Raw genomic sequence first — 25,293 nt, forward strand, 5'->3', positions numbered from 1 at the left:
CAACTTTTTGACCTATGGTACAGTTGAGAATACCTATTTTGTGATAATGAGTTCAGTAAAATACAAGACAATCAGGCTAGCATATCTATGACTCCTCAAGTGATTTTCTAGAGTAAATTGTGGCAAGAGGAGAGCTTTAAGGTAGGCTATTTTCTCAGCTCATGAAGATGTGCTAGGGTAGCACACTATTAGGGACTTGATTCTGCACCTGGCTTAGAAATGAAAAATGGTGTGAAACAAGGAATATTCTTAAGTATTTAAAGTTTGAGGCCAGGGATTACTGATCTGTAAGTCCAGTTTATTCTCAAATAGAAAAGCAAATAATCAAGCTTGGAAGGTATTGGTACATTTCATAGGATACAGTCGCTTAGACTTTTAATTTATTCTCAATTAAACACTGATAGCTTTCCTAGTATACTGAAATGCTGCTTCTGTTTAAAAATTAATTCTGAGGAAATGGGTACATTCTGAAATTCTTGGACTGCTTTGGTTAAAAGTCAAGGAGCGAGGTTAAGAGCAGGAGGTCTGAATGAACCCCTAGCGCCAAGGACTGCCTTTTCCTTAGGAATATAGTTTTCAGCAGCAGATGCTGTATACTTTGGTCTCCTCTGTATAAGGAATAATTCCCTCTTCTGCCTATAAATTTGGGAGATAGGAGCCTATGTATTTTACCCTGTAGAAATTGTCCTAATCAGTGGTCTACTTAGCACTGGGTCATGGGTGTATTGCCATGGGAAGACTATCCCATGGAACTTTTATTTATACTTGTAGAAATTCAGAATCTCTTTCTTTCAGGATTTTTGTTTGCTTGTTTGTTTGAGTCAAACTATTTTTCTGTGAAGTTTTACTTAAAGGAATTTACATTTTTTAATATCTACCAAATACTAAGTACTTACACATATATTAATTTAATCTTCACAACCCTTCAAGGAAGATGAGTTATCTCTAAGTTGACAGATGGAGGTGTGGAAGCTCAAGAGAGTTAGGTAACTTCTCAAGTTCACAGAAGTAGTAAATGAGAGGTCTGAGATTTAAATCTCTAATCCTTCAGCTATACCGTACTCTTCTTATGGCTATAGATTCTGTTAAAACTGGTAGCAGTTTCAGGGGTACAGGTCAGCATTTTTCAGTTTCTAGGCACCATGCATGCACATCAAAGATTTACGTTTGAAGAAATAAAAAAAATTAATAGATTAGGCATGATAAATGTGTAAGTTTTTCAATTTGGGGAAACTGTGAAGGGGTGCGTATGTGAGAAGAAAAGTTAGAACTGGATAACAATGTGAGATTCTTTCCCATAACAAAGCTTGAAAAAAAGCTAGAAGTTCTATGGCTTGATAGGTGTGCATTAGGTACTTGGTAAAGAATCCCTTAGTATGCAAGACAGCAGTCATCATACTTGTATATAAAGGTATCCTCAAGTAATTTGGAAAAATTGGATTCTCAGGTTCTCCTGGAGCTGTTTGTGATAAGATGTTACCAGCAATTGCAAGTCAGAAACTTACAGCAAATAGCTATAAGGAAGGGAGGAATGGTGAAGTAGGGAAGGAGGAATGCATGATAGCTGCAATTTAGTTACTTGTGAAACTAGACTATTGGTATATATAAAAAAATGTGGATATTTGGGTTAGTGGTGAAAACCTTTCCTCAGCTTTCACACTCAATTATAATTTATAAAAATGCAAGTCCTTGTGTATGATTTTTTTTTTCTATTTCATTCCCCCAGAAGTTAGGGTACCTATAATGTTGTATAGAAGTCAGATTTTAAAAAGATAACTAAATGACTTGGTATTCCCTGAAATGAACTCTAGATGGGCCGTGTGTTAAATATATAGTACTCAAGTACCTTATCTCATTTTTTTCTCAAGGCTGTCCTCAACACCTTTGTAATTAGCTGCGGTTGTATTTGTTGCTTCTGCTATGGCCTTTCTGGTAAGAGGTGGAAGGTAGGAATTGGATCTCACATTTCTCTAGACCTTGAAATGAATGGGCACTGACAGCCTTATTTTATCTCACAATTGTCTGTGTAATAATATAGTTAAATGTTGACCATCTAGACTAACAAATAAAAGCATGCTAGGGAAAGCATGGATAGTTAACAACAAATAAATATTTATTAGAAAATTTTGTCATATAAAACTATAGTGAACCTCTCAGCTGTGACAATACCTTTAACTATTTCCATAACTAATTTTGTTGTCAAGCTGTTTAGAATGAGAGACAAATGCATTGGTTACAGGGTTGGCAGTTCTCCTTTTTTCTCTCTTTTTCTGTGTGTGTGTGTGTGTGTTTAATAGTTTCTAACCAATAATTAAACACCTCCAACCTTAGAAACCTTAGCAAATCCTTTGACTAAGCTTGGATTAAATATGTATCCAGAATATTTAAATGGAATATTGAAAAAATAAAATTCTAGAGGAAGTGTATATATATTAGTAAAGAAAAATTCAGATGATAATTGAAAATAGTTAATAATTTATTTAATTTAGAATTACTGTTAGTTACCTTTAATTCTAGTAACACCTGCCCTGGAGTTAGACCACTTGAGTTCAATTTCTGCTTTTTGTTTTCACAAGGTGTGACTTTAGCAAATTTTAATTTTTAAAAAAATGAACATTTTTGTGCCTTGGTTTCCTTATTGTAAAACAAGGACAATGACATTATCTAAATCCTAGAACTGTTCTGAGAACTAAATGAGATAATACATGTAGCAGTACTCATTGCAGTGACCAGTACTTTCTAAATATCTAGTAAATACATTCATGCATCTTTTCAGCTATCTCTCCAACATCCATCCATCCATCCATCCATTCATCCGTCCATCTGTCCATCTGTCCATCTATCTAACTTTCCAATGTTTTTAACAGCATAGACTGATGATTTGGGGGTGGGGGCCTTTCCATTTGCCATTGAATATATAGAACTTTTAAGGTATGAAATGAATTTTACTGGCTGGGGGGGGGGGGAGACGAGATAACCCTGGAAATCCAAGTTAGGTATAGAAATCTAGGGGCTTTACTTTAAATCCTCTGGGTAAATATAATACTCCAATTTTATTTCTGCCTATTCATTTAATAATATTTGAGCAGTTGGACAAAAAAAGTGTTTTCTTTATGGAAAATTTTGTACTAGGTACTTGTGGGACTACAGAGAAGCCAGGATTTTTTTTTCTGCCCTTGAATGGTTTGTAATCTGGCTGGGATTACTTTTAAGAAATACATTGATATTATACTTTTTTATAAAAAGGTTAAGTAAATTAGTATGCATGCTATGGACTCTGAGAAACAAACTGAGGGTTTTGAAGGGGAGGGGATGGGGGGGTTGGGTGAGCCTGGTGGTGGATATTATGGAGGGCACATATTACATGGAGCACTGGGTGTGTTGCATAAACAATGAAATTTGGAGCACTGAAAAAAAATTAAATTTAAAAAAGTATGCATTAAGTATGGAATGAGTGACATAAAAACAAATTTTAGAGTACTTATTAGGAGTGATTAGAAAAGGGGTGGATCATAGTTACTTGAAATAGTTTCAGTTGGCTTCCTGGTGATAAGAAAGGAGGGTGAGGGAAATAGGGGGGCAGACAGAGCAAAGGCCAGGGTTGGGGGACAGCAATAAGTGAAGCTTGAGTCTATCAGTCTAGTTAGAATAGAAGGTTAAAGTTAGAATACTAGAAGATAAATTTTGAAAGATTGGTTGGATTTGAATAGAGGGCCTTGAATGCCAGAGTCAGGAGTTTGGTCTTTTTTTCTGTCTTCAGGGGAAAGCCATCGATGTTTCTTGATCAAAAGAGTGATTTGATGAAGGAAGTTGCAGTAAGATTGATTTGGAGGGGGAGAAAATGAAATTAGGGAAAACAGTTTAGAGTCCACTGTAAGAGTCTAGATATGAAGTGTAATAAAGCCTTCGTCAGGTGATTATGAGCATGGTAAGAAGGTGTGAGAAGAAGAAATTTTATTAAAGAAGAATTGTTAGAGCTTAATGACAGGCTGGCAGTGAGTAACAAGAATAAAAGGATGCAGTGTCATGTTTTGAATTTGGATGATTCCAAGAATGATGCTTTTCTGGGTGTGAATGAATGAGGAAGGGTGTTGAAGAAAATAATGATGAAACTAATTTTAAGTTTGTTGAATATGACATAGCAGAGTACATCTTGGTATAAATGTCTAGCAGTCATTTGAGGACTGTTGTATTTCAGGAAGATGAGAGAGCGCTCAGTGTTGGGTATATAAATATAAAAATTATATGATTTAAATATTAAGGAATGAGATGTTTGACAAAAAGAGCATAGAGGAAGAGTAATGTTTAGGTTGGCAGCATTAACGTGAGTGGTATTTTCTGTGATTATATATTCACCTTAAGTTTGAAAAGTAAGCTGTTTAGTCATCTCTCTCTCTCTGATTTTCCCTTTCTCTTTCTTGCCAATATGTAGACAATATTGCTTATTTACAGTGTGTGTGTATTGTGTGGGGCACCGATGACCCAGTAAAGAACAAGACGGACATGATCTCTAATCTCATGGGATATATAGAATAAGCTTCCTTTTTAAGTAAAAAAAACCCCTTTTAATATTTTCTCTTTTTCTTCCACTGAGTGTAAGCTTATGATAATATCTTTGCATGCATTTATCTCCCTAGGTCTAGAAGACATTCTATGACAACAGGTTTTTTTTTTTCTTTCACTTTTGATCCTTTTTAATTATCACTGTATTGTATGGAGTATTCTGCAGGAGCATAATTTAGGAATGTGTTAAGTTACTCATCACTTAAGTTCAAAAAACATTGATCACATCCCCCGTGCTGGGTGGTTTTTGTTTTGTTAAACTTATAAGTAGGGTTTCTTGAGCTGGGGTGGTGGGGAGGAAGTCTTTATTCTATATTTTGAAAGTGGGCAAGATCAAGGAAAAAGATCTTTTCCTGAAACAGTCTTATTTCTCAAATCCAGACTTCTTTTAATGATGTGAAATTTATCTCAAATTGCAACTAAGTTTGTAACTAGAGATTGGATTTTTGTTTTCTTTTTTTTTCTCTCATCCTTATTCTGTTTCTGATTTAGCCATAGAGTCAATCCAGGGTCTTCATCTCAGACTTTTCTCCACTCTTCCCTTATAAAATGGGGTAATGGTGGAGTATGAATGAAGAATAAGATTGATTCGCCATTTCGGATTTATAAAGGATGAAATGTCTAAATGTACATGGTAAGATTCAAGCTCAGGGAATCTTGGGTTGTTGATGGTCCCTGATTCATTCTACTTGCACTCTGGTGCAGTGCTTCTCCCTCTTCCTCAGCTGGCCTGGGGTTGTGTGTGTGTGTGTGTGTGTGTGTATGTGTGTTGGAGGATTAAAAATGACATTTAGAAAAGAAGTATCAGGTAAAAATGGAATATCTGGCAATTGCTGAAGTGGTTATATATCTCTGTTAAAAGGAGGACATTATTGATGAAAGAAGAAAACCCCTATGTGTGGAGTGTTTTCAGAATGGGAAACATAGTTCTTTTCATACTGGTAGGAATGATGTAAATCTGAATGTTTTAAATCTTGAGTTAGATATAAAATCACTTTACGAAAAGAGCTTTTAAAAAAGCAGTTTGTTTGGAGCAACATCTATATTTATGTCTTCGGAATCTTCAGGGTATAGGAGAACCATGTCAAATTTTCAGTGCTTTAGTACTAACCCAGTTTTGAGTTACTGAAATCACTTTCATAGTGTGCCAATCCGGCCACCAAATTTGGAGAAGGATTCCAGATACCGAATGTCTCAATAATAGTTGTAGACTTGTGCCCTATGCTTGGTCTTTTCTCTAAACTTCGATAGAGATACTAAATCAATTCGTTAGGTGGATTTTCAACCTGGAAAATACAGGCCACTTTAGAAGACAAAAATGAAACTTTTTTTTTTTTTTTCTTTTAAGGAGAAATTAAGACAAAAGCTTTTGAGGTTGGATCCTTTTTTTTTTTTTTCCCCAACCTTCAGAAATGTTTCTGGCCTGGAAGGAAATCTCTTAAAGCATGGCTTTTTAAAATGGACGTGCTGTTGACATACACTTAACATTATTAGCCCAAATGGCCGTGATATAATTTGTAGGCCTTGTACTCAGGAAAGTTGCAGTGCTCTTATGGTATTTTTATTCACTTTTTCTGAATTGGTTTTTCATGTTGTTTTTCATTTTAATGTAATGTAAGACTGATAAATCTTATTGTTAAATAACAAAGATTGCATCATAGCCTTCAGTATTAAAATGCACTCCTTTTTGGGGGAAGCCAGATAGATGTGTTTACTCTGTAGAGAGATTTAGATTTGATTTTTTGTTTTCTTCATGGTAATTATGTTTGCACTTTGCTGATCACTAGTTGTGCATTATTACAATGGAAGGTGACAATTTGATTGTCTTCAATTGGAGAAACAAGTAATTTTATATTCACTAAGCTGTCAGGTAACACTAACTCACAGTACTAAGAGCTCCTGGCAATGCAGCTTGGCACCTATATTTAACTGCTTTGATGCTTGTGTAACCTCCACTGAATCAGAAATACTTTGCCTGCTGGAAATGGTTTTCAGGGTTGTACAATGAGGTTTTCATTAAGTAGACAAACTGAAAATGAACTGCAAAGCCATGGTTGTTTCTCTCCTCCCCTTTCCCCTTCACCCCTCTTTTATCACCTCCCCTTCCTTGCCTTGCCCTTACCCCTCCCCATTCCTCCTCCTCTTATTTGATAGGAACCTGAAATTTGTACCTTAGTTTCATTTACATGGAAGAGAGGAATTGCTGGATTGCTTTATTTAGCTGAAGGAAGGCCTCAAAGATTAACTTCGTTGTATAGTTTTGTTCATGGTGATCACACGCGAGCCTTCATTTTTTGAAATGATCTATCCAACATCAGTTTTCGTATTTCTCTTTTTTTCTGTCAATACTAAAAAGTGAAAATAGAGGTAAGAATGGAAAATCAATGACAGTGACAGCTTCTTGCCCTTTCAATCTGAGAAGTTACTTTTCTGGCTTATGATTTTTATCAATAAGTGGGTAAGATATCTTGTAATTGGGCTTCTAGACTAGTGGATAGGTTTTTTTATTTTATATTTATTTAAGATTTTATTTATTCATTTGACAGACAGAGATCACAAGTAGGCAAAGAGAGAGAGAGAGAGGGAAGCAGGCTCCCTGCTGAGCAGAGAGCCCGGAATCGGGCCTCAATCCCAGGAACCTGGGATCATGACCTGAACCAAAGGCAGAGGCTTTAACCCACTGAGCCACGGAGGCACCAGACTAGTGGATAGGTTTTAAACTGACAAAGACACGTTTGGTTTTCAGTTTAAAAATTATGGTTCTCATTTCATGTGAGGAGGAGATTCAAAGTAATCATATATAAATAAACTCATTCTGCTCCTATTGTAGACAGTTTTCATTCAAGCCACATAGAGGTCTTTCGGCTGGGCTATAAAGTCATTGTGCTTGATTAAAATCCCCTAAGTTAGTGTATATTTATAGTAGCCATTGTTTGATTTTGCTCTTATTGTTAAGTGACTGATTTTATTTATAAATTCTGGGCCTGCCTTTCCAAAAGAAAGATCCCCAAAAGTTACTGGTTAAAAACACTGTGAGAAAAATTTGTTATTACTATAAGCAGAAGTATAGACAGAGGTTACATGAAGTCAAGTTGTTTTGATCTCCAGAAGAACTGGATATTCAGAGACACATGTAACAATTGCAGGTTTTCCATAGACAACCAGGCAGATAGGCTAGTCTTTAGGCTGGTTGCCTGCCTCTTCCAGCAGATACCAACCAATTAGACAGAGGTGGTTACGTGATGTAACATTATCAGGAGAAACAATTCATGACTCAAAGCATTCCAAGACATATGAGCTCTAGTCCAAAGAACAGTCTTAAGCTATATAAAGTGACAGCAATATTGTCAGCTAAATATAAACTCTAGAAACACAAACTTTGATGACTTGAGAAGAATCTGTTCCAGGTAGTCCCTGTTTTGTAAGAACCTCAGAAGGCCTTAGGAGACAATTTTGGTGCTTTGGTGTGAATAATTAGAAGCCTTAGATAAGTCAGAATCCATTAATTTAAGCCCCTTCTTCAACATACTTCAAGGGCCTCAAGCATATTTCATTTGCTTCATCTCTCTTGATCTAACAGATAAATCAATGAATTTTCTTCTAACAGATATTGTCTGTATATGTTACCATGTGTGTTCTGAAAGAACCACTACAAACTTTAAAAGATAGGTTTATAACTCTCAAAGGTAGCTCTGAAAGAAGTTACCTTTTTTTTTCCACAGAATTTTCTCAGTTACTTATTAAACAGATGAAAAAGAGAGCAAAAACCTGAAGCTGAAGGAAGTTTGGGGAGGGAGGAAGTTAGAGAGAGGAGGTAATGCTGGATAAAACAACACAAAGAATCAACAGCCACTCTCAGACTCTACCCTAATGAAGCAGGAAAAGTTTTGAGAGGGATGTCTTCATTTTAATATCTGGAATTGGGACCCTTCTCCACCCCTCAATTCTTAAACAAGGGGATTAGAGGTACAGGAAAAAAGAAAATCGTTCTTTGCCCTAGGCTGGGTGGACTGGCATCTTTTGTAGGGGTTCCTAAGTATTGTGCATTTTGGCAGCTGAACATATCTGTTACTCATGCTGCTTAAAATGAGAGGCACTGTGTTATATTTTTGGAAAATTAGTTGTTTATTTCTTAGTATCGGATCAATTGCAGTATTAAATTAACAGTGAATTATCTGACAAAAATAAGTCTACCTTGGTAGCCTGGGGCTGAGTTGCAAAAACAAATTGTGAATATTGGCCTGAATGTTTAATTTTTTCTTTAAGTAAACCAACTATTAAATATTGCTTTATGTTAAAAACTGAGCTTCTTTGGAATAAATGTAATACACCTAACAAGTGAATGCCATTTGATAATTATCTGAGAAGTAAGGAAGCATTTTTAAATATCAAGTTAAAAATATTGTTCCAATAAATTCAGTGACTCTTTTTGATACCTATGTAAATCCTGAAGGATAGTTTGAAATGGATTCTTCCCAGGCAATAGTTTAAAAAAAAAAAAAAAAAAAAAGGTTATTTCAAGTGGTAATGCCTTAAGAGAAAGTTGTTTTAAAATAATCCTAACCTTTAAACATATACAAATAACTATTTCTTAAAAATAACAAGAGCAGGTCTGTGAATCACCACTGGGGATAAAAATACATGTTTATAAAAAATAAAAAATTATATTAAAAAAAATAACAAGAGCAGCTCGAGCTGGTTTAAAATTCTAGAAAACTTGATTTTCTGAGCTAGATGGCTTAATGTATAGATGTCCATATCCTTACCATTTTATAAAGTCTTGGACCCCCTAACCTTAGTTTCTTGTTAAAGAACATAAAGTAAATTTCCTGTCTGAATAAGTTTGTAATAGCCTCAACATTCAGATTTTGTGGTGAGGTTTTGGGTTTGAAGTAAAACAATTATCATCTTTCTAGAGATACTCCTACTGACTTCCTAGAAAACATTATCCATTACTGGAGACTTTATTTCCAACAATCTCATTCCCAAAAGTCCTAAGCCCTGAAGTTCTTCCCAATGGCCTGGCATCCTGGGAATTCACTTGATCTTCTGGGCAGAGACATTTCAAGCTCGGGGAACACATGATGGGAATTTAGTTTCATGTGTCCCAAAGATATGTAATTCTCTTTGGAGGTTTTACTTGATAATAGCTATGCCCCAGAAAACCATCTTGTTTAACCAATGTGATAAGTTGACAATGTAGTTTTTCTCTCTGATTATAATGTACTCTGTGTAGTCAATACACTAGTACCATGTGAGTGTAATTTCCTCTTTTATTTTATCTCCAATGCACTGTATTATAAATAAACAGTTAAAAAAAACACCAAACAAATCTGTTGCATCTCCTTTTAAGATTGTACCACTGTAGACACTTGTTCTAGTAAAGTAGAATTGGGCGCATTTGATTGCATTTAAATTTTTCATGCTTCAGCAGTTTGGCTGGGAGCACAGTAAAGAAAAATCCCATGAGCGAGGATAGTTTAGAATAATAGAACTTGATTTTGTGTATTATAGCGGCAACATTTGCGCTGCTTTAGTTAGGGTTGTGTCAGCACTTCCATTATAAACCCCTGTTTTCAGGGGGTATAACTAGGGAGATTTTTTTTTTAATACAAATTAAAAAAACAATTCATTTGAATGATTTTTAAGTTATAATAGTGCAAAAATAAAACAAAGTAAAGTCACATAGAAATTGACCATTTTCACAAGGATTTGGATTCTTTTGCAAGAATTTTTTTATGACAGCAGCTAAAGTAAGATACAGTTCTAATACATAGGAGATGAAATTTTTTGTAATGAAAAATTACTAAATGAGCATTAAAAATAAAATTGAGCATCCCAGGTGACATTTTTAAAACATTAACATCAAGTATATATTTGATTTATGAGTTTCTAAGGGGGGTAGCCATGGTGCAGTGGTTATAGTGAAGGCATTACCAAAAGTCAAGTATCTTTGCAGCTTCCAGAATAGTATAGTTGATCTAGTAAAATGTTTTTAAAAAGGGAAGCTAAAGTAAAGAAATAAATGAGGATATAATCAGTAAGTTCCAGGATTCTTTAATAAAATAACTGTGTAAAAAGTAATCAGTAAATTGAGTCTAATAATCAGAAAATTTAAGACTGACTTAATAAACTTTGCTTTAAAAAGAATTTGTACACATTTTCCTTTTAAAAATACAACAAAACTACCAAACTACAACAAAACCAACAATTAAAAACCAACCTGAAAGAAGCCCAACAATTTTATCAAAAGGAAATGCCTGCAGTAGAACAATACTGCACAATCACCTTTTTCTCTGCTAGCAACATGTTGAGAACTGTAGTAAACTCAAGAAATTAAATAAAATATGATAAGTAAAGTATGCTTCTTGGAATAAAAATATTGGTTCCTTAGGTAAAGGGAGGGATTTTGAAGTTGAATGTGCCTTCCTTGGTTGTTAACCATTATTGCCCTACATTCCCCCCTCTCCTTGTCCCAGAGCGATGGTGTGAACTGGGGATGAACAGTCAAATTTCATATTGCCTTTTTTTTTTTTTTTTTGGCAGCCTATCTTTCATCTGCAACCTTGATAGACATTTGTATTTGTAGGTGCAAAATAAAAGACAAATTGTGTGATGTTGTAAATAGGTAGCTTTCCTGAATGGTCACTGGAGGAATCACCAGAAGACTGAAGTAGAGGTGAAGCCTTTCCTCACTAATTGTATTCAGCGTGTAATTTCTAAACTTCCCTCTGAATTTTGATTTTCAATTAACACTCCCCATTTGAAGATAATTTTCTATTTAATGTAATTGCAGGAAATAATTTATTGGCTGATTAAGACTGAGGGCCCAGCCTTCCTTAAGAAAACACTCTAACAAACCAGCCTTTAAACTCAACTCTGCTTTGGACAGATTTAGTCTATTTTTACAGCTGCATGGTTGTGTTTAATTAGGATTGCACACTATTGTTCATTGGTGCAGTTTATACTTGAAATTATTCTTAAGAGACTTTTCATTTTGGGTTTTGTGTCATGATTAATTTATACTAAAGCAACCATCACAGACATTACTATTGGAAGGAGCCAAGTCACTTTATAATAGAGGATGTTTGTTGGGGAGCTAAAGTCAGTCTGAGTTTTGGCTTATGACTTTCAATTGTATTTAACTGTTTTAAAAGGCAGCAGTAAATTCATTCTTTTGTTTGCAATGTGAATGATTACATTATTGGTACTGTCATTATCTGAACCATGAAAACACTCTTGTTGTTTATGGTAAATTCTGGATAAACTTGCAGACCAGTTATAATTTGCCTGGCTTCACTGCAGTATTTGCAGTGATCCCTGTACAATGAAAAACATCATTGGTGTTTTTTGGTGTTATTTTCCTTATGTGTGTATGCATTTTTCCACGTGCTAATTTTGATAGAAATTAGTCAAGAATATACTTACTGATGCTTTGATATAGTACTCTTTAGGACATTTCATTTCTTTCTTCTCAAAGAAAATATAGACATTCTCCTACACTTCCTTTCCCCCATTTTACTTTCTAGTATTGAGTCTAGGAGATGAAATTTTACTATTTGTAGAATGATTATTATAAGTAGGTATCAGCATTTTAATATGTTTCAAAGCACTTCAAAAGCCTGTAATACTTTTATTTAGAACTGTGCATAATTAGATTAGCTGATCTTATATTAATTTTTTTCACTGTAGGATACTAAATCTGAGCCCCCTCATTAATTGTGAGAAATTTAGCATTAGCTGTTAAATCCTATGTGAAACATGGGCTGCTACATAAAAACTACTGTTTAAATTGGAATTAACTTAATTATTTTTCTTTGCACTTGATATTTCCTTCACTGCAATATTCATGAAAGCATGTGACAGATTTGTAAATTTAACTGTTAATCTCAGATTTCTAGACCCTTTAATCAGTATTTATTTGTCTGTAGAAACAGTACTAGCAAGTTAATGATTTGCTAATTTGAAAAATGCTCATGTGGTTTCCTATGTTAACTGATTTGTGCATTTTTTAAAAAATGGTACGAAATCAATTAATGTTAAAGAGCAATTAAGGTGGAGATTTTATTCCTTCGTTACACAGCAATTTTAGAGCTAAAGATGCTATAAACTGAAAACAACATAAAGTTTTAGAAAAAATACTTAATTGTCTTTTAAGTCATAAACTTTTGGTGGTTTTATTTTTAAACATTTTGCTCAGAAAATCGTCTTGACAAAACACAGAATGGAGACTGTGCAAAGTGCTGTCGATGTTTACTTGTGGGTACATAGATGAATGTTTGGTGATTGTTTTTGCAGTTTAAAAATATGATGTATAGTAGGCATTTTACTATTTTCACAGCAATTGCTTGAAGTTTGTATGTACTTTCTAATATAAAATAGAGGCATAGTTATTTCATATACTTAATTGAAATGTTATGAAATTGCCCTAAAACTAATCTAACATTATCAGCCACTCAATCAATATGTCGCTTACAAGTTAACTCACAGTAGTTGACACATTTGAAGATCTTTAGAAAAGGATCAGATTGGCACTAAACAGTGTTAGGCCCTGACACTCATAATACGAGGTATAAACTAAGAAGTCAGGACCAAATTTGCTTAGGACTTTCAATGTGTATTACGTACTCTCCTGATTGTATTTTCTCACATAGACTTCTTTAGTTCCCACATAAAGCATAAGAGAATTTTGGATATTTCTACTTTAAAATCATCCTCTAAACTGGCTTATTCGTCTGTTCATTCACATATTAATTTATTTTTTTCCATTGTTATCCATCAACCTAATTTGATAATCTAGTTGGGAGAACTGGGAGGAAAAATACACACATACATATACTGTCTGTTATGAAGACTCATTCCATGAAAATGTCATTTATGGATTGTTAAGGGAGAAAATGTATAGCAATTACTTTGAAGAGGTTTGCTGACTTAAAAGTGGAGAGGGAGGGTAGAACAGATAAGCTAAGTTCTTTTTCAAAGTGGTTTAGAGTAGCTCATAAACAATGTGAAGTTAGAAAATGTACATTTTTTTTTTTTCTGAATTAGTCAGATGTAAGGGATGGTTTGTTCTTTTGTCAATGATGGCATTTTGAATCCGTGCTATTTCCTTCTTCTGCAGAAGAATGTCTTCCAAGCAAGCCACCTCTCCATTTGCCTGTGCAGCTGATGGAGAGGAAACGATGACCCAAGATTTGACCTCAAGGGAAAAGGAAGAGGGCGGTGATCAGCATGTGGCCTCCCATCTGCCTCTGCACCCCATAATGCACAACAAACCTCACTCTGAGGAGCTCCCAACACTTGTCAATACTATTCAACAGGATGCTGACTGGGACAGCGTTCTGTCGTCTCAGCAAAGAATGGTGAGCTTTTAAAATCTGGCCGCTGTCCTTAAGTGTGTCTGTTAGTATGGCCTCATCACACGTAGGTGTTCTAGAAAAAGCTCAAAATTCATATCATAGAGTTACTTGTGTTTAGATCATGAAACAAGCATGTATATATTATTAATATTACTAATACGCTAGTAACTGGGAAAAATTGGAAAACGGTTTGTGATTTAGTTTTTATCCATTATTAGGTCAACTTGCCAAAGATATTTAATTTAAGTTGGGGGTAGGTTTGGTTATCTTGTTCTCTGAACCTCTTAATAAGGTGGCAAACTTGATAATGACACAAAGTAAGTATGATCAAATAAAGTGTGGCTATGTATTAATGTTATATATTAAGCAAACATGTCTATGAATGAGGTCATATGGTGAATATATCTTCAGTGGGGAAATGCAGGTATTTGTCATTTTTAATGGTCATTTTTGATTTATAATAAAGCTTTTCTCACTTATGTACCTGTATATTAATTTCAAAAGGACGGGCAAAGCTCCTGAGTATCAGTCAACCGACTACAGGAGTTTTCCCTGAAGGTAGAAACAGCAACATCAGATACATGCAGTATCTTAGCCAGCTTTCCCATGTGAAATTCTGTCTGTAACCATTGAAACAGAAGCCACAGTAAGTGGCACTGTCTAGTTTAAAACAAAAATACTCAGTTTTTTAGCATCTAGAACTGACCAAACCTTAACATATTTTATTAGATTACGAATTGACAACCTATTTTGCATTTCTTAACTTTTGGTTATGTTAATGAAAGACATTTTAAGTGGGCTGTGAGGAAAAGTTTTATTCTTTAATAAAAACCAGGTAATATTTAAAAACGCCTTTACTATTGATAACATGTATTTAAATTCTTGCTCCATGCTTAATGTTTAATGTCAAAGACTTGATTTTATAAACTATGGAGGCAGACATTCTTCTTTCTCAGCTGATTTTGCAGACACAGCTAGTACCCTGAAACAGCAGGTGAAAAGTAAGTGAATGGAAGGAAAGATAAGACTTTTCTAGACCTTGGTTCATAAGACGTTGTCATTATACAGTTAGATAGCTCCAGTGAAAGATGTCTTTTCCTCGCATGGGGGAGAGAGGAGAGTATTAAAAGGCAAGGCTAAAAGACTAAAAGTCTGTTTTTCTGATTAAACTGAATCATTTTTGTACCTCCAAGATAGCAAGGGTGACACAGTCCCTGCTATTGGCTTTTCGAGAAGATAGTAGGCCCATGTTTTATCTTTATTTCATCAAGTGTTTATTATAGAGTACCTTCTCTGGGCTCAGCATGCTACTAAGTGCTGGTTGTACTATGGTGAAAAAACATGCAAGATGATGCTTTCTTGGAACTTATATCTAGGAGAGGAGACAGAAATTAAATAAATATACATACATTAATAGATAATTAAAATTGTGATAAGTGTTAGGAAGAAAAAGAACAGAATACTATGTGAGAAATAATGAGATAAGGTATAGAGGGATAGGAATGCCTTCTCCAAACCAAGAATGATAAGAACTAGCCAGGCAAAGAATAGAAGAAGGAATAAAAATAGCAGAAGGAACAGCATGTGTGACATATTTGAGGTGGGAAAAATATAGCTGAGCATCGGGAAAGGAAAGATAGTCTTTGGGGTGCCAGTTGGTTAAGCATCTGACTCTTGGTTTCAGCTCAGGTCATGGTCTTGGGGCTGTGACATGAAGACCCTGTCAGGCTTCAGGCTCAGTGGGGAGCCTGCTTCGATTCTCTCTCTCACTTTGCTTCTGCCTCTCTCCTTGCTCTCTCTCTCTCACTCTACAAAATATATATATATATATATATATATATATATATATATATATATATATAAAAGATCGTCTTTGAGGCTGGAGTATAAATGAGTGAGGATGCAGTGTAATTCAGATCTTGTTGGAGAGACAGGGAGACAGGTCGGGGTGTATCCAACAAGACCATAGAGATAATGTTATGGAAGTGATGTTTGATTCTAAGTGCAATGAAAAACCAGTGAAGGGTTTTAAAACACTGCAGATAGATCATGAATAGATGGGAAGGAGATAAGAGTGAAAGGAACAAGACCTGTTGGGAGCCTACTTCAGAAGTCCAGGTAAGGGGCGCCAGGTTTGCTCAGTCAGTTGGGCATCCAAGGACTCTTGTTTCAACTCAGGCAAGGGTGTCCCGGGTTGTGGGGATGGATTCCCTGGTCAGGTGTGGCGCTCAGCAGGGGGTCTACCTGAGATTCTTCCTTTCCCTCTGCCCCTCCCCACTGTTCACACGTGCTGTCTCTCTCTTTCTCTCTCTCTCTCAAATAAAAAAATGAATCTTAAAAAAATAAAATAAAATAAAAAAGGAAGTCCAAGTAAGAGATGGTAGTGGTTTGGGCTAGTGTAGAGGTAGATGGGGTATAGAGAAGAGGTGGATTCAAGATCTGTTTTGCCACTTATGCCAAATACAGTCATGGACAATAAAAATAATGGCACTGAAAAATATAGGTTGAGACAGAAATTATGCCCTTCAAATTTTACTTCTTCAGAGAACATGTTACTTATTTTCCTTAGTAAAATTTGTTTGTATTTTGGCAAGTGCCAGTTTGCTTCAGTGAATTACTCTCAAAGTTTTATGATTTAAAATTTTGTCAGAAAATAGATACTAATAATTTGCTTACCAAACTAACATTAAGAGGGATTTATGGTAGTATAAAATAGTTTAAATTTACAAATATGTTATATATTAGTATAAAAGAAATCATATTTGCTGGAAATGTTTTCAAACTTTCACTCTCTTTTGATATCAAGCACTGCTTTCCACTGGAGCTTTTGTGTATTCTGAATGTCTGGAAGCCAAAATATTTTGTTTTAACTCCCACTCTATAGTATTTCCCAGCTGTGTACTTATATAGTATAATAAAAGGATTTAACAAATGGGAAATAGCAGCTGCATTTGGAAATTCCCTTTGTGCTCCCTTTTCATTCGATAGATTCAATAATGTGTAACAACTGTAGCATCAGACCTGTAGTGACTTACACTGCAAGTATCATATCACCAACCAATTCTTCTTTACAAGGAAGAGAAACAATAGAAGGATTTTCGGTTTCTGGGCAGTCCTGCAAACCTACATATAGAGTGTGTGTGTGTCTGTGTGTGTGTGTGTGTATGTGTGCACGTGTGTGTGTGTGTGTTGGGGGGTGGGGAGACTTTGACTAAAGTAAAATTTAATAAACACTTTACCTCATTCTACGTTCAAATAAATATGACATCCAAAAGTATTGTTATGAAGTTAAATGAAACTTGGTAGTTCTCATCAATGGATCATACTCACTACCCAGTGTAACTGAACCCCATAAAATAGCTGTGGAGAAATAAAATGTAAAAGTAAACAACAACAACCACAATTCTACTAGTACCTATTCAGTTTCCATTGTTATTTACTTTTTGTAATGGGTCTTTACTCATGAACAGTTAGAAACAGGCACTAAAAATTTCTTATCTGCTGGGTTCAGGAAGGTTTTACTTTGAAATATCAAGACCACAGAAGAGCTTTACTGCAAGAGATGGTGAAGACAAGGCAGAGAAGTTCCACTAATCCGCACTTCCTGATTAGAAAAAAAAATCTTGAAATGTTGAAATTCTGATCATTTTGATGTGGTGTTCCAAAAAAATTAGAGACCACTCAGTTTCAAAGAAATAAAAGTGTTCATTATGGCATAAAGCAAAGGAGAATAGAAATTTTAAGATTGGAATTCAGAGGCCAATTTGAGATTAAGAAGTTTGGATTGTGAATTTAATTATAATTACTTATGTTAGAGATGCCCCAATGCTTGATTTTAAGTTTAGTGTGCTATGTTAATTGGTAAATTGAATTTGAAGGCTGAAAAGTTAGGGTAAATAAAAATTCACCATCCTTTACTGTTCATTACACATAGCCACTACTATTTTCATTATGAGTGTACCAATGTACTGGTACTTTTTTTTTTTCCCAGAAGAATATTGACATTGTCTCCTGAAATGTGTTTTTGTTCCCATTAGGACTGATTCATTAGACAGGAATAAATTCACATACTTTTTTCATGGAAAAAATGTGTAGTATATCATTCTTTTCAATGTTAACAAGGACAAAGGAATATTTGGTAGTTATATTTAGTGACTGGCAGTATGACTCTGTGTAATGATTATCTGCTGAAGATTACTTGAGTATATAGCACCTACTAAGTTCTAAGCACGGTAAAGAACTCTGCTATCATGGAACTTAGATTCTAGTAGCATGACAGACAATAAAGAAGTTGCACAGAGTGAGCCAGTTTCACACAATGATAAGTGGAATAAAGAGAATTAAATAAAATGTGATCAAGAATGACTAAACAGTCTGGAAGTGCTCTTTGAGAGGGTGACTTCTGAGTTGATGTTTGAATGAGAAGGAAACAGCTATGCAAAAATTGGGGGGAAGACACCCAGTTAGAGTTTATAGTAAGTGCAACAGCCCTTTTGGTTGATGTATTTGAATAATAGAAAACAACAGAGGGGCTGGGCTGGAGTGGGCGAGGGAGGGAATGGTATGAGATGAAATCAAGGAGGCAGGCAGATGGCAGAGACTTTGGGGTATTGTGGGCTATGGTGAGATGTTTGGACTTCAAGTTCAAGAGGAAGTCATTGGACGATTTTAAACAAGGGACTAACATGATTTGATTTATGTGTTTGGGCTGCTATGCAGCACACTGGTTGTGGGAGATAACAGCAGAAACAAGGATACCTAGTAGGAAAACTATGGCAGTAGTACTGGTAAGAATTTGATGCTCTGGGGAAGAGTGAACAGTTAGGTTATTCTTTGAGTTCTCATAGATTCTGAAGAAGGGAAGATTCACACAGAAGGTGAGGAGAATATTTTAAGCCATGTGGGCATAGTAAGAAATTTAGTCAAGAATGAACAGGAAATGAAATTGCTAAGACCAAGAATGGGGGGTAGGGAGTAGGTTTGCTCCTGGACAGAGAATGGTCCCATGTGAGGCAGAAGCTTTTTCCTTAAGATGAAACTGTTTGCCCGTGACCTCTGGGGTAGGCCACGGGAATGTGGGCAGGATACCAAGAGTATCCCTTACAAGATCCACACAATGACAAGATTCCAAGTGAGATCTTCGATATACATGTGCATCTGTGCACTTACATGCATGCTTATATTGATATATAATTCAAGTCAAGATGAGATTATATGCATCTGGCTTTTAATTACTAATGTAATTAAGTAAAAATAACCATACTGGACCCTGAGCCCCAGAATATCAGAGCTTCTTATTTTAGAGGACCTACTTAAATTCCCCTGAATAAATTTTATTTTTTTAGAAAAGTTTTAAAAGTACTTTTTCACTGTACATAAAACTTCCAGTAATGACCTTTGTTGTAATTGAAAGAAAACAGTAATAGGCATGTTGAGATATTTAATAAATATTAGGAATAATACTGTCTTGCTTGCAAACAATTTTTCCTTTCTGATGTTTTTGCTTTTAGTCCAAAGACGTTGCTAATCAGTGCACACCAAGAAACAAACTAAAGGTTTTAGAAGGGAGGGGTGTGGGGAGATGGGAGATGGTGATGGGTATTAAGGAGGGCATGTAGTGCATGGAGCACTGGGTGTTATATGCAAACAATGAATCTTGGAACACACATCAAAAACTAATGATGTACTGTACGGTGACTAATATAATATAATAAGAAAAAAAGAAATTACTAATGCTATTGAAATTCAAAAAAATTTAAAAATTTTTAAAAAACTAAACAAAACAAAAGAAGTTGTTAATCACTTCTGGAGTGTTCTATGTAGTTCACTTTGAGTCATAAAAATTCTGATGTGAACTTTGTACTGTGACTGGGATTGGAGCTGTTGTCATTACATGATAACATAGTCCAGGAATTTGTGTGAGGATTTAATCCTCCTCAGCGATGATTTGTGTTGTGACAGGATTTTAAGAAGATTTCTAATTTTGTAAGCTTTTGAAAGATATTAAAAACTTGAGTTGTTAAAATTTAGTCATTTAAGATCATAAGTAGCACCCAAATAAAATTTATTTTCTCACTTTTATTGAGACTGTGCTTTAGAAAGTGTAGTGGAGCCCACCAGTTTGCCTGGACCTATTTTATAGTCTTAACACCAAAGGCAAGGTTCATGTGCATCTTTTTGGTATCTGCTTGGTCTATGAAGCACTAGAAAATAATCCATAAAATAGCAAGGTCTAAACTTCCTGGAAAATTTAGTTACCACTCCTTTCATTTTAGAATTTTGGAATTCATTCAATTTAAGTACATTTCAAACCTGAACTTCTGGTAACAAGTGAAAAATGTCCTCCCTTGTCCACTGAGTCATGAAATAGCCTTCTCCAGGAAGACTTGTGGGAGATTTCCCATTTTCTGTAAATTTCAAACTGTACTTAGCACTCAGTAGTCTCTTTTTAAACCTCTCTCAGAAATTTAATGATGGGAATGTGCTTACAATTTAAACCAAAAAATAAAATAATATTTTATTGCCTGGTATGATTAGTGAAATAGAAAACTACTGTTGTCTAATGTTAACACATTGATCATCTTGGCATTTCCATAACCTGGTTATGTACACTTTCATTCCTGCTATTAAAAAGTATAGATCTTTAAAAAACTTTCCTAAATCTGGGTACTTTATTGTTATTTTTAAAGATTTTGTTTATTTATTTGACAGACAGAGATCACAGTTAGGCAGAAAGGCAGGCAGAGGTAGGGAAGGGGAAGCAGGCTCTCCGCTGAGCAGAGAGCCAGATGTGAGGCTCGATCCCAGGACCCTAAGATCATGACCTGAGCTGAAGGCAGGGGCCCAACCCACTGAGCCACCCAGGCACCCCAATCTGGGTACTTTAAATTAAGCAGAATGATTACTTGAAAATAAGATATTGAAAATATCTTAATGTTTATAGAAATTGGAATTATTTTATTATTAACCTTAATGATATAATACAACTTTAAATACACTTTTTGGAAAAGTTTTCTTACCAAGCATATTATCAAAAATCTTTATCAAAAGGAGAAACACTAACATGCTCTGGAATACTTGGCTTTTTTCCCCCTTGGGCAAGAAAGAATCAGGTATGCATGCTGATTAACACACTTCAGTCATTAACGTGTGATTATGTGGGCTGCATATTGAGCACCTGCCAAAATATAAAAATCCAGTACTTCGCTACATCTGTGGAAGGACTTTTTGCATTTCTTTTGTATTTTGACAGTTCAAGGAAAATCAGGCCCTAGCATCTTTTTTTTTTCAGTATAATAAAACTGTATATACAGAATATTTTCAAGGAGACAAGATATGCCATGTTTATTTTTATTTTAATCTTTCAGGCTGTTTGAGAGCCAGTGACTGGAGTTTGCAGAGCACTGACTATAACATGAATCTCTTAACAAACTCCATGACTGGCATTCACTTACAATTTACAGCATTCCTTCATGTTCATAAGGATTATCTTTTTCTGGGATTCACCCAATATTTCCCTAATGTGCTTCATTTTTAGGTGATATCTTTATGCTTCTTAAATATATATATTTTTTATTTCTTTCACCAATAAGCTGCTAGTGTGAATCTCACCATGATGCGGGGGCTGTTCCTGTGGTTTGATATTTTCTCTCTACTGTCCATATGCAAATATTCCTTCATGACCAAAGTACAGCTTGAATTCTATAATATTTCCAACACTTATAAAAGGTCAGTTTTCAATAATTATTTGAAATAAGACTTGGTTATTAACAGAAAAACTGGGATGATGTAGTCTAGCAGAACACCTTGACTGAGCCAGGCCTGTTCCAGATAGCTTTATTTTCTGGATGGATTCAGAAGATTTCTGTTTGTTTTTTAAGATAGACTTCTTGTCAGATTGGTCAGTATTAATCAATGGAAGCTGATGTCATAATTTTCTGATTAAAGACCAATAATTCTCTGAACTCCACTGTCTATAGGTGGTTCTGATTAATGTACAGTTTCTTGTATAGAATTCCTTCTTACTTAGTGGTGATCTGGGTACATCACTATAATGAAATATGATAACTGGAATGATGAAATCTGCACATTCCTGTAAGGCTTTGAAGCAACATGTTGTAGAAAGCAATGTATATATTATATAGCGTGCAGTGTTTTATGTGACTAATTTGAACTTTTCATGATTAGAATGAGATATGAATCTTAAGGTTCTTGTATATCAGCATGAAGAAGATGGTGGTGCCTGTGACAGGGAACATTTTGCTTTGGAAGGAGGAAGCTGGAATTATAGTTTGCACCCCTCCTGCTCTACCTTCTTACACTAATTTGGGGAGGGTTGGTTTCCATAAAGGCAACTTTAACATAATGAATCATTCGGAGATGACATTGAAAGGGCTCTCTTTGATTATTGAATTAAACCACCTGCATTAAGCAGGAAAGCGCCTACTCTGTTCCTTACATGAACATATCTAATCTTTCTTGAACACATCTAATGAATGTGCCTTAATTATCTTGATATGCAAATTATCCCACTGTTTGATTGTCCTCTGCAATAAGTTTTCCTTGCTTTCCAAGAGAAATGTAACCTTTTAAAAGAAGAACGACTTCAAGCCATTATTGCTTTTGTTAATATAGCTTTCAGTGTGATGACATTTATTTTTTATACTATTAACCTTTTAAGTATTATTTTGGTATTACTGCATTCCCATGACCTCTAGGCATTATTTTTCTGCGTGATGCAAATTGAGTTCAATAATATATCTCTGTGTAAACCACATTCTGGAATCCAAAGTATAAATTACAAACCTTTGCTAATAAAATTTTACAATCAGGTAAAAATTAGAAATGAATATTTATGCATTTCATTTATCTTCTTTATATTTCATTAACATCCTAGAAAATGGAAAACCTTATTTAATAAAATGATTGTGAATTATTTTGTAAACTTTTGCTTTCATTATAATTTAACTCTGATTTGTTTTCACTGCTAGTGTACTGAGAGTACCTAGAATACAATATTCTCAAGTTCATCAAACTTCTGGAATGAAATGTGCCCTCATTTAAGCATAGATGGATTATGGTGGTCTATAGAAGAGGTTCATTTACCTTGGGGCACACAAAACGAGCTGCTTTTTTTTTTTTTCAATTACTATTATTTAGGAACTTTTTGGTTAGCTTTAGTAGTAAATTAGTAACTCTTTACATGAGGACTGTGTTAGCCGGGGTTAAGCTAGTGTATTCCATGAACAAATTGGAATAAATTTTTGCTCCTGAATTCAGAGTTAGTATGTGGACTTCAGCTGTATTATTTTGTTCCTTGTATGCTTCTACTGAAGATACCCCTGTCTTTTTTGTTTTGTTTTGTTCTTATGTTGATATATTTTGTATGTGAAGTTGATTATGGTTTACTTATTTAGCGTTTTGAAGTTGACAGTAAGATTAGAATTTAGCTGTCCTTTTGGCCACCCTTCCCTTGGATCCATGAGCAGTGACACAGTAGAGCAAGGAATGAATCTGAATCTGAGATTTGGGGTATTTGGAAATTAGAAAAATATAAATTCATATCTTCCCTCCCTACTCATCTCCCTCCCCCTCCCAGCCCTGAGAAGAGAAAAAAACATGGATTATATGATTGTAACTGAGCCATCAACTCAAGTTTGCGTGCTGCCTTCAGGTAGAGTAATGCATAGCTTCTAGGCATTGGGGGCACCTGATGACAGAATGAGACTTCTTGTTGCTGCCTTGTGGTAAATTAGTGACATTTTTGTGCCTGCTTTCCCTTTTCCTGGAAATGTAAATGCAGATAGATAGATAGAAATAGATAGATGGATGGATGCCTTATTAGCAACACGACCTCTGAGGTATCATTTTTAGTCTCTTTGTACTTGTTCTATCTGTAAAAAACTTAAGTCAGAGAGCTGGAGACATTATTTTAAAATTCCTGGATTACAGAGAGTTTCATATTAAGCCATTACATGGATTTGATGTATTGGAAGGAGATTTGAAGTCTTTTGTGGTTGAGTTTTCTAAATTGGGACCCTTCCTGGGCAAGAGCCAGTGAAGAGGGGAGCTATTTGAGTCCCAGAGCTGTCATGAGGGCTCACTCAGTATGTATGACAGAGAGAGCAATTTGTTCTCTAGTTGCTCTTCTCTGGGTAAACAAGGCCATGGAAGGACATCACTGTTAATAGAGTAAAATCTCTATCAACAAATAGATTTGATAGGCCTTGATTGGGCTTGGGTACTTCTTAAAATTAAGATTTGTGGAGCGCCTGGTTGGCTCAGTCAGTTAAGTGTCAGACTCTTTATTTTGGCTCAAGTCATGATCTCAGGGGCATGAGATGGAGTTCTGTGTCAGGCTCTGCTCTGGCCACGGAGCCTGCTTGAGATTCTCTCTCTCCTCTCCCTCTGCCCATCCTCCCCACACTGTGTAGGCACATGCACTCTCTCTCAAACAAACAAACAAACAAACAAACAAACACCCTGTGAGATAGAAAATATGTACTCCAAGCTTTTTTAACGTGACCCCAGTCTCATCATTTTTAGATAGACAACCAAGACATAGTTAACTATCATACCAATATTTGTTCCTCCGTGCGCAATTACCGTCCCACTACCTTTTCCTACCGAATCCCAATTACCTTACCTTTTTCCTAAAAGTTTTGAGTCCCGTTTTTTTCTGAAGCTACTCTGATACCCTTGAATGATGGTAGATCCCCTTCTCCGCCAAAGACCCCAGTTTCTGTTTTGAATTACAAACAGGTTTCCTAGAAGCTGGATTAAATCACATTTCAACAGACTACTTGTGTCATGCTACCAGTCCTCCTCTTCCCTGTTCATTCTGAGCTAGTGTCCTACAACAGGTCCCTGGTGCCTTGACTGTCCTAGTTTCAAGGCCGTTTACCTATTTTTGGTACAGGTTAAGGAGGCTTTTTACATCACCTCCTTTGCTTCCACTTCATAATTCTGATGTCTGGGTTTGTCCACTATTTCAAAGTGCTCTTTATTATTCCTCATTTGGATGATAGTTATGCAAAATGGGTTCCTGGTGAGCTGACTGATACCTGGATCCAGTGATGTGTATGTAATTTAAGCATCCACCATAGCCTTCAGTTCATTTAAAGCATACTGGCTGCTTTGCTGATTATATATAAAAAATACACAGTTATTTTCATAAGTGCACTGGTATCTCTCAAATGGGGAAGAAGAGAAAACAACTGCGAAGGAGGAGAGCATGAGGATAATAGACTTGACACTAGAGTAAGTAGTTATCTCGTAAGAAAAGCTCTGTGGAATCATTTGAGACTCTCTATGCATAGAAAGTTGCTCTGTAAGAACTTGTCCAATTATACTTCTCCAACTTCTGCATAAT

At 35.4% G+C, this 25,293-nt stretch overlaps 1 protein-coding gene across 18 annotated transcripts in view; it reads left to right on the forward strand.

The window, feature by feature from the left end:
- The window catches only part of SOX6 (SRY-box transcription factor 6), a 609,548-nt gene that overhangs the window by 232,729 nt on the left and 351,526 nt on the right, over nt 1–25,293 (forward strand). For 16 of the 18 annotated variants that reach the window (XM_045066197.1, XM_045066194.1, XM_045066196.1 and 13 more), the window contains one exon: nt 13,685–13,925. In XM_045066197.1, coding sequence (XP_044922132.1) covers nt 13,689–13,925 — 237 coding nt within the window. In that variant the 5' untranslated portion in view covers nt 13,685–13,688. Of the gene's footprint in view, nt 1–1,868; nt 1,947–13,684; nt 13,926–25,293 lie in introns of all 18 variants that reach the window. The other 2 variants (XM_004752050.3, XM_013055863.2) reach the window with 2 other exon arrangements.

Source organism: Mustela putorius, unplaced genomic scaffold (genome assembly GCF_011764305.1).
Source record: "Mustela putorius furo isolate JIRA1106 unplaced genomic scaffold, ASM1176430v1.1 tig00003859_pilon_pilon_pilon, whole genome shotgun sequence".
NCBI lineage: Eukaryota > Metazoa > Chordata > Mammalia > Carnivora > Mustelidae > Mustela > Mustela putorius.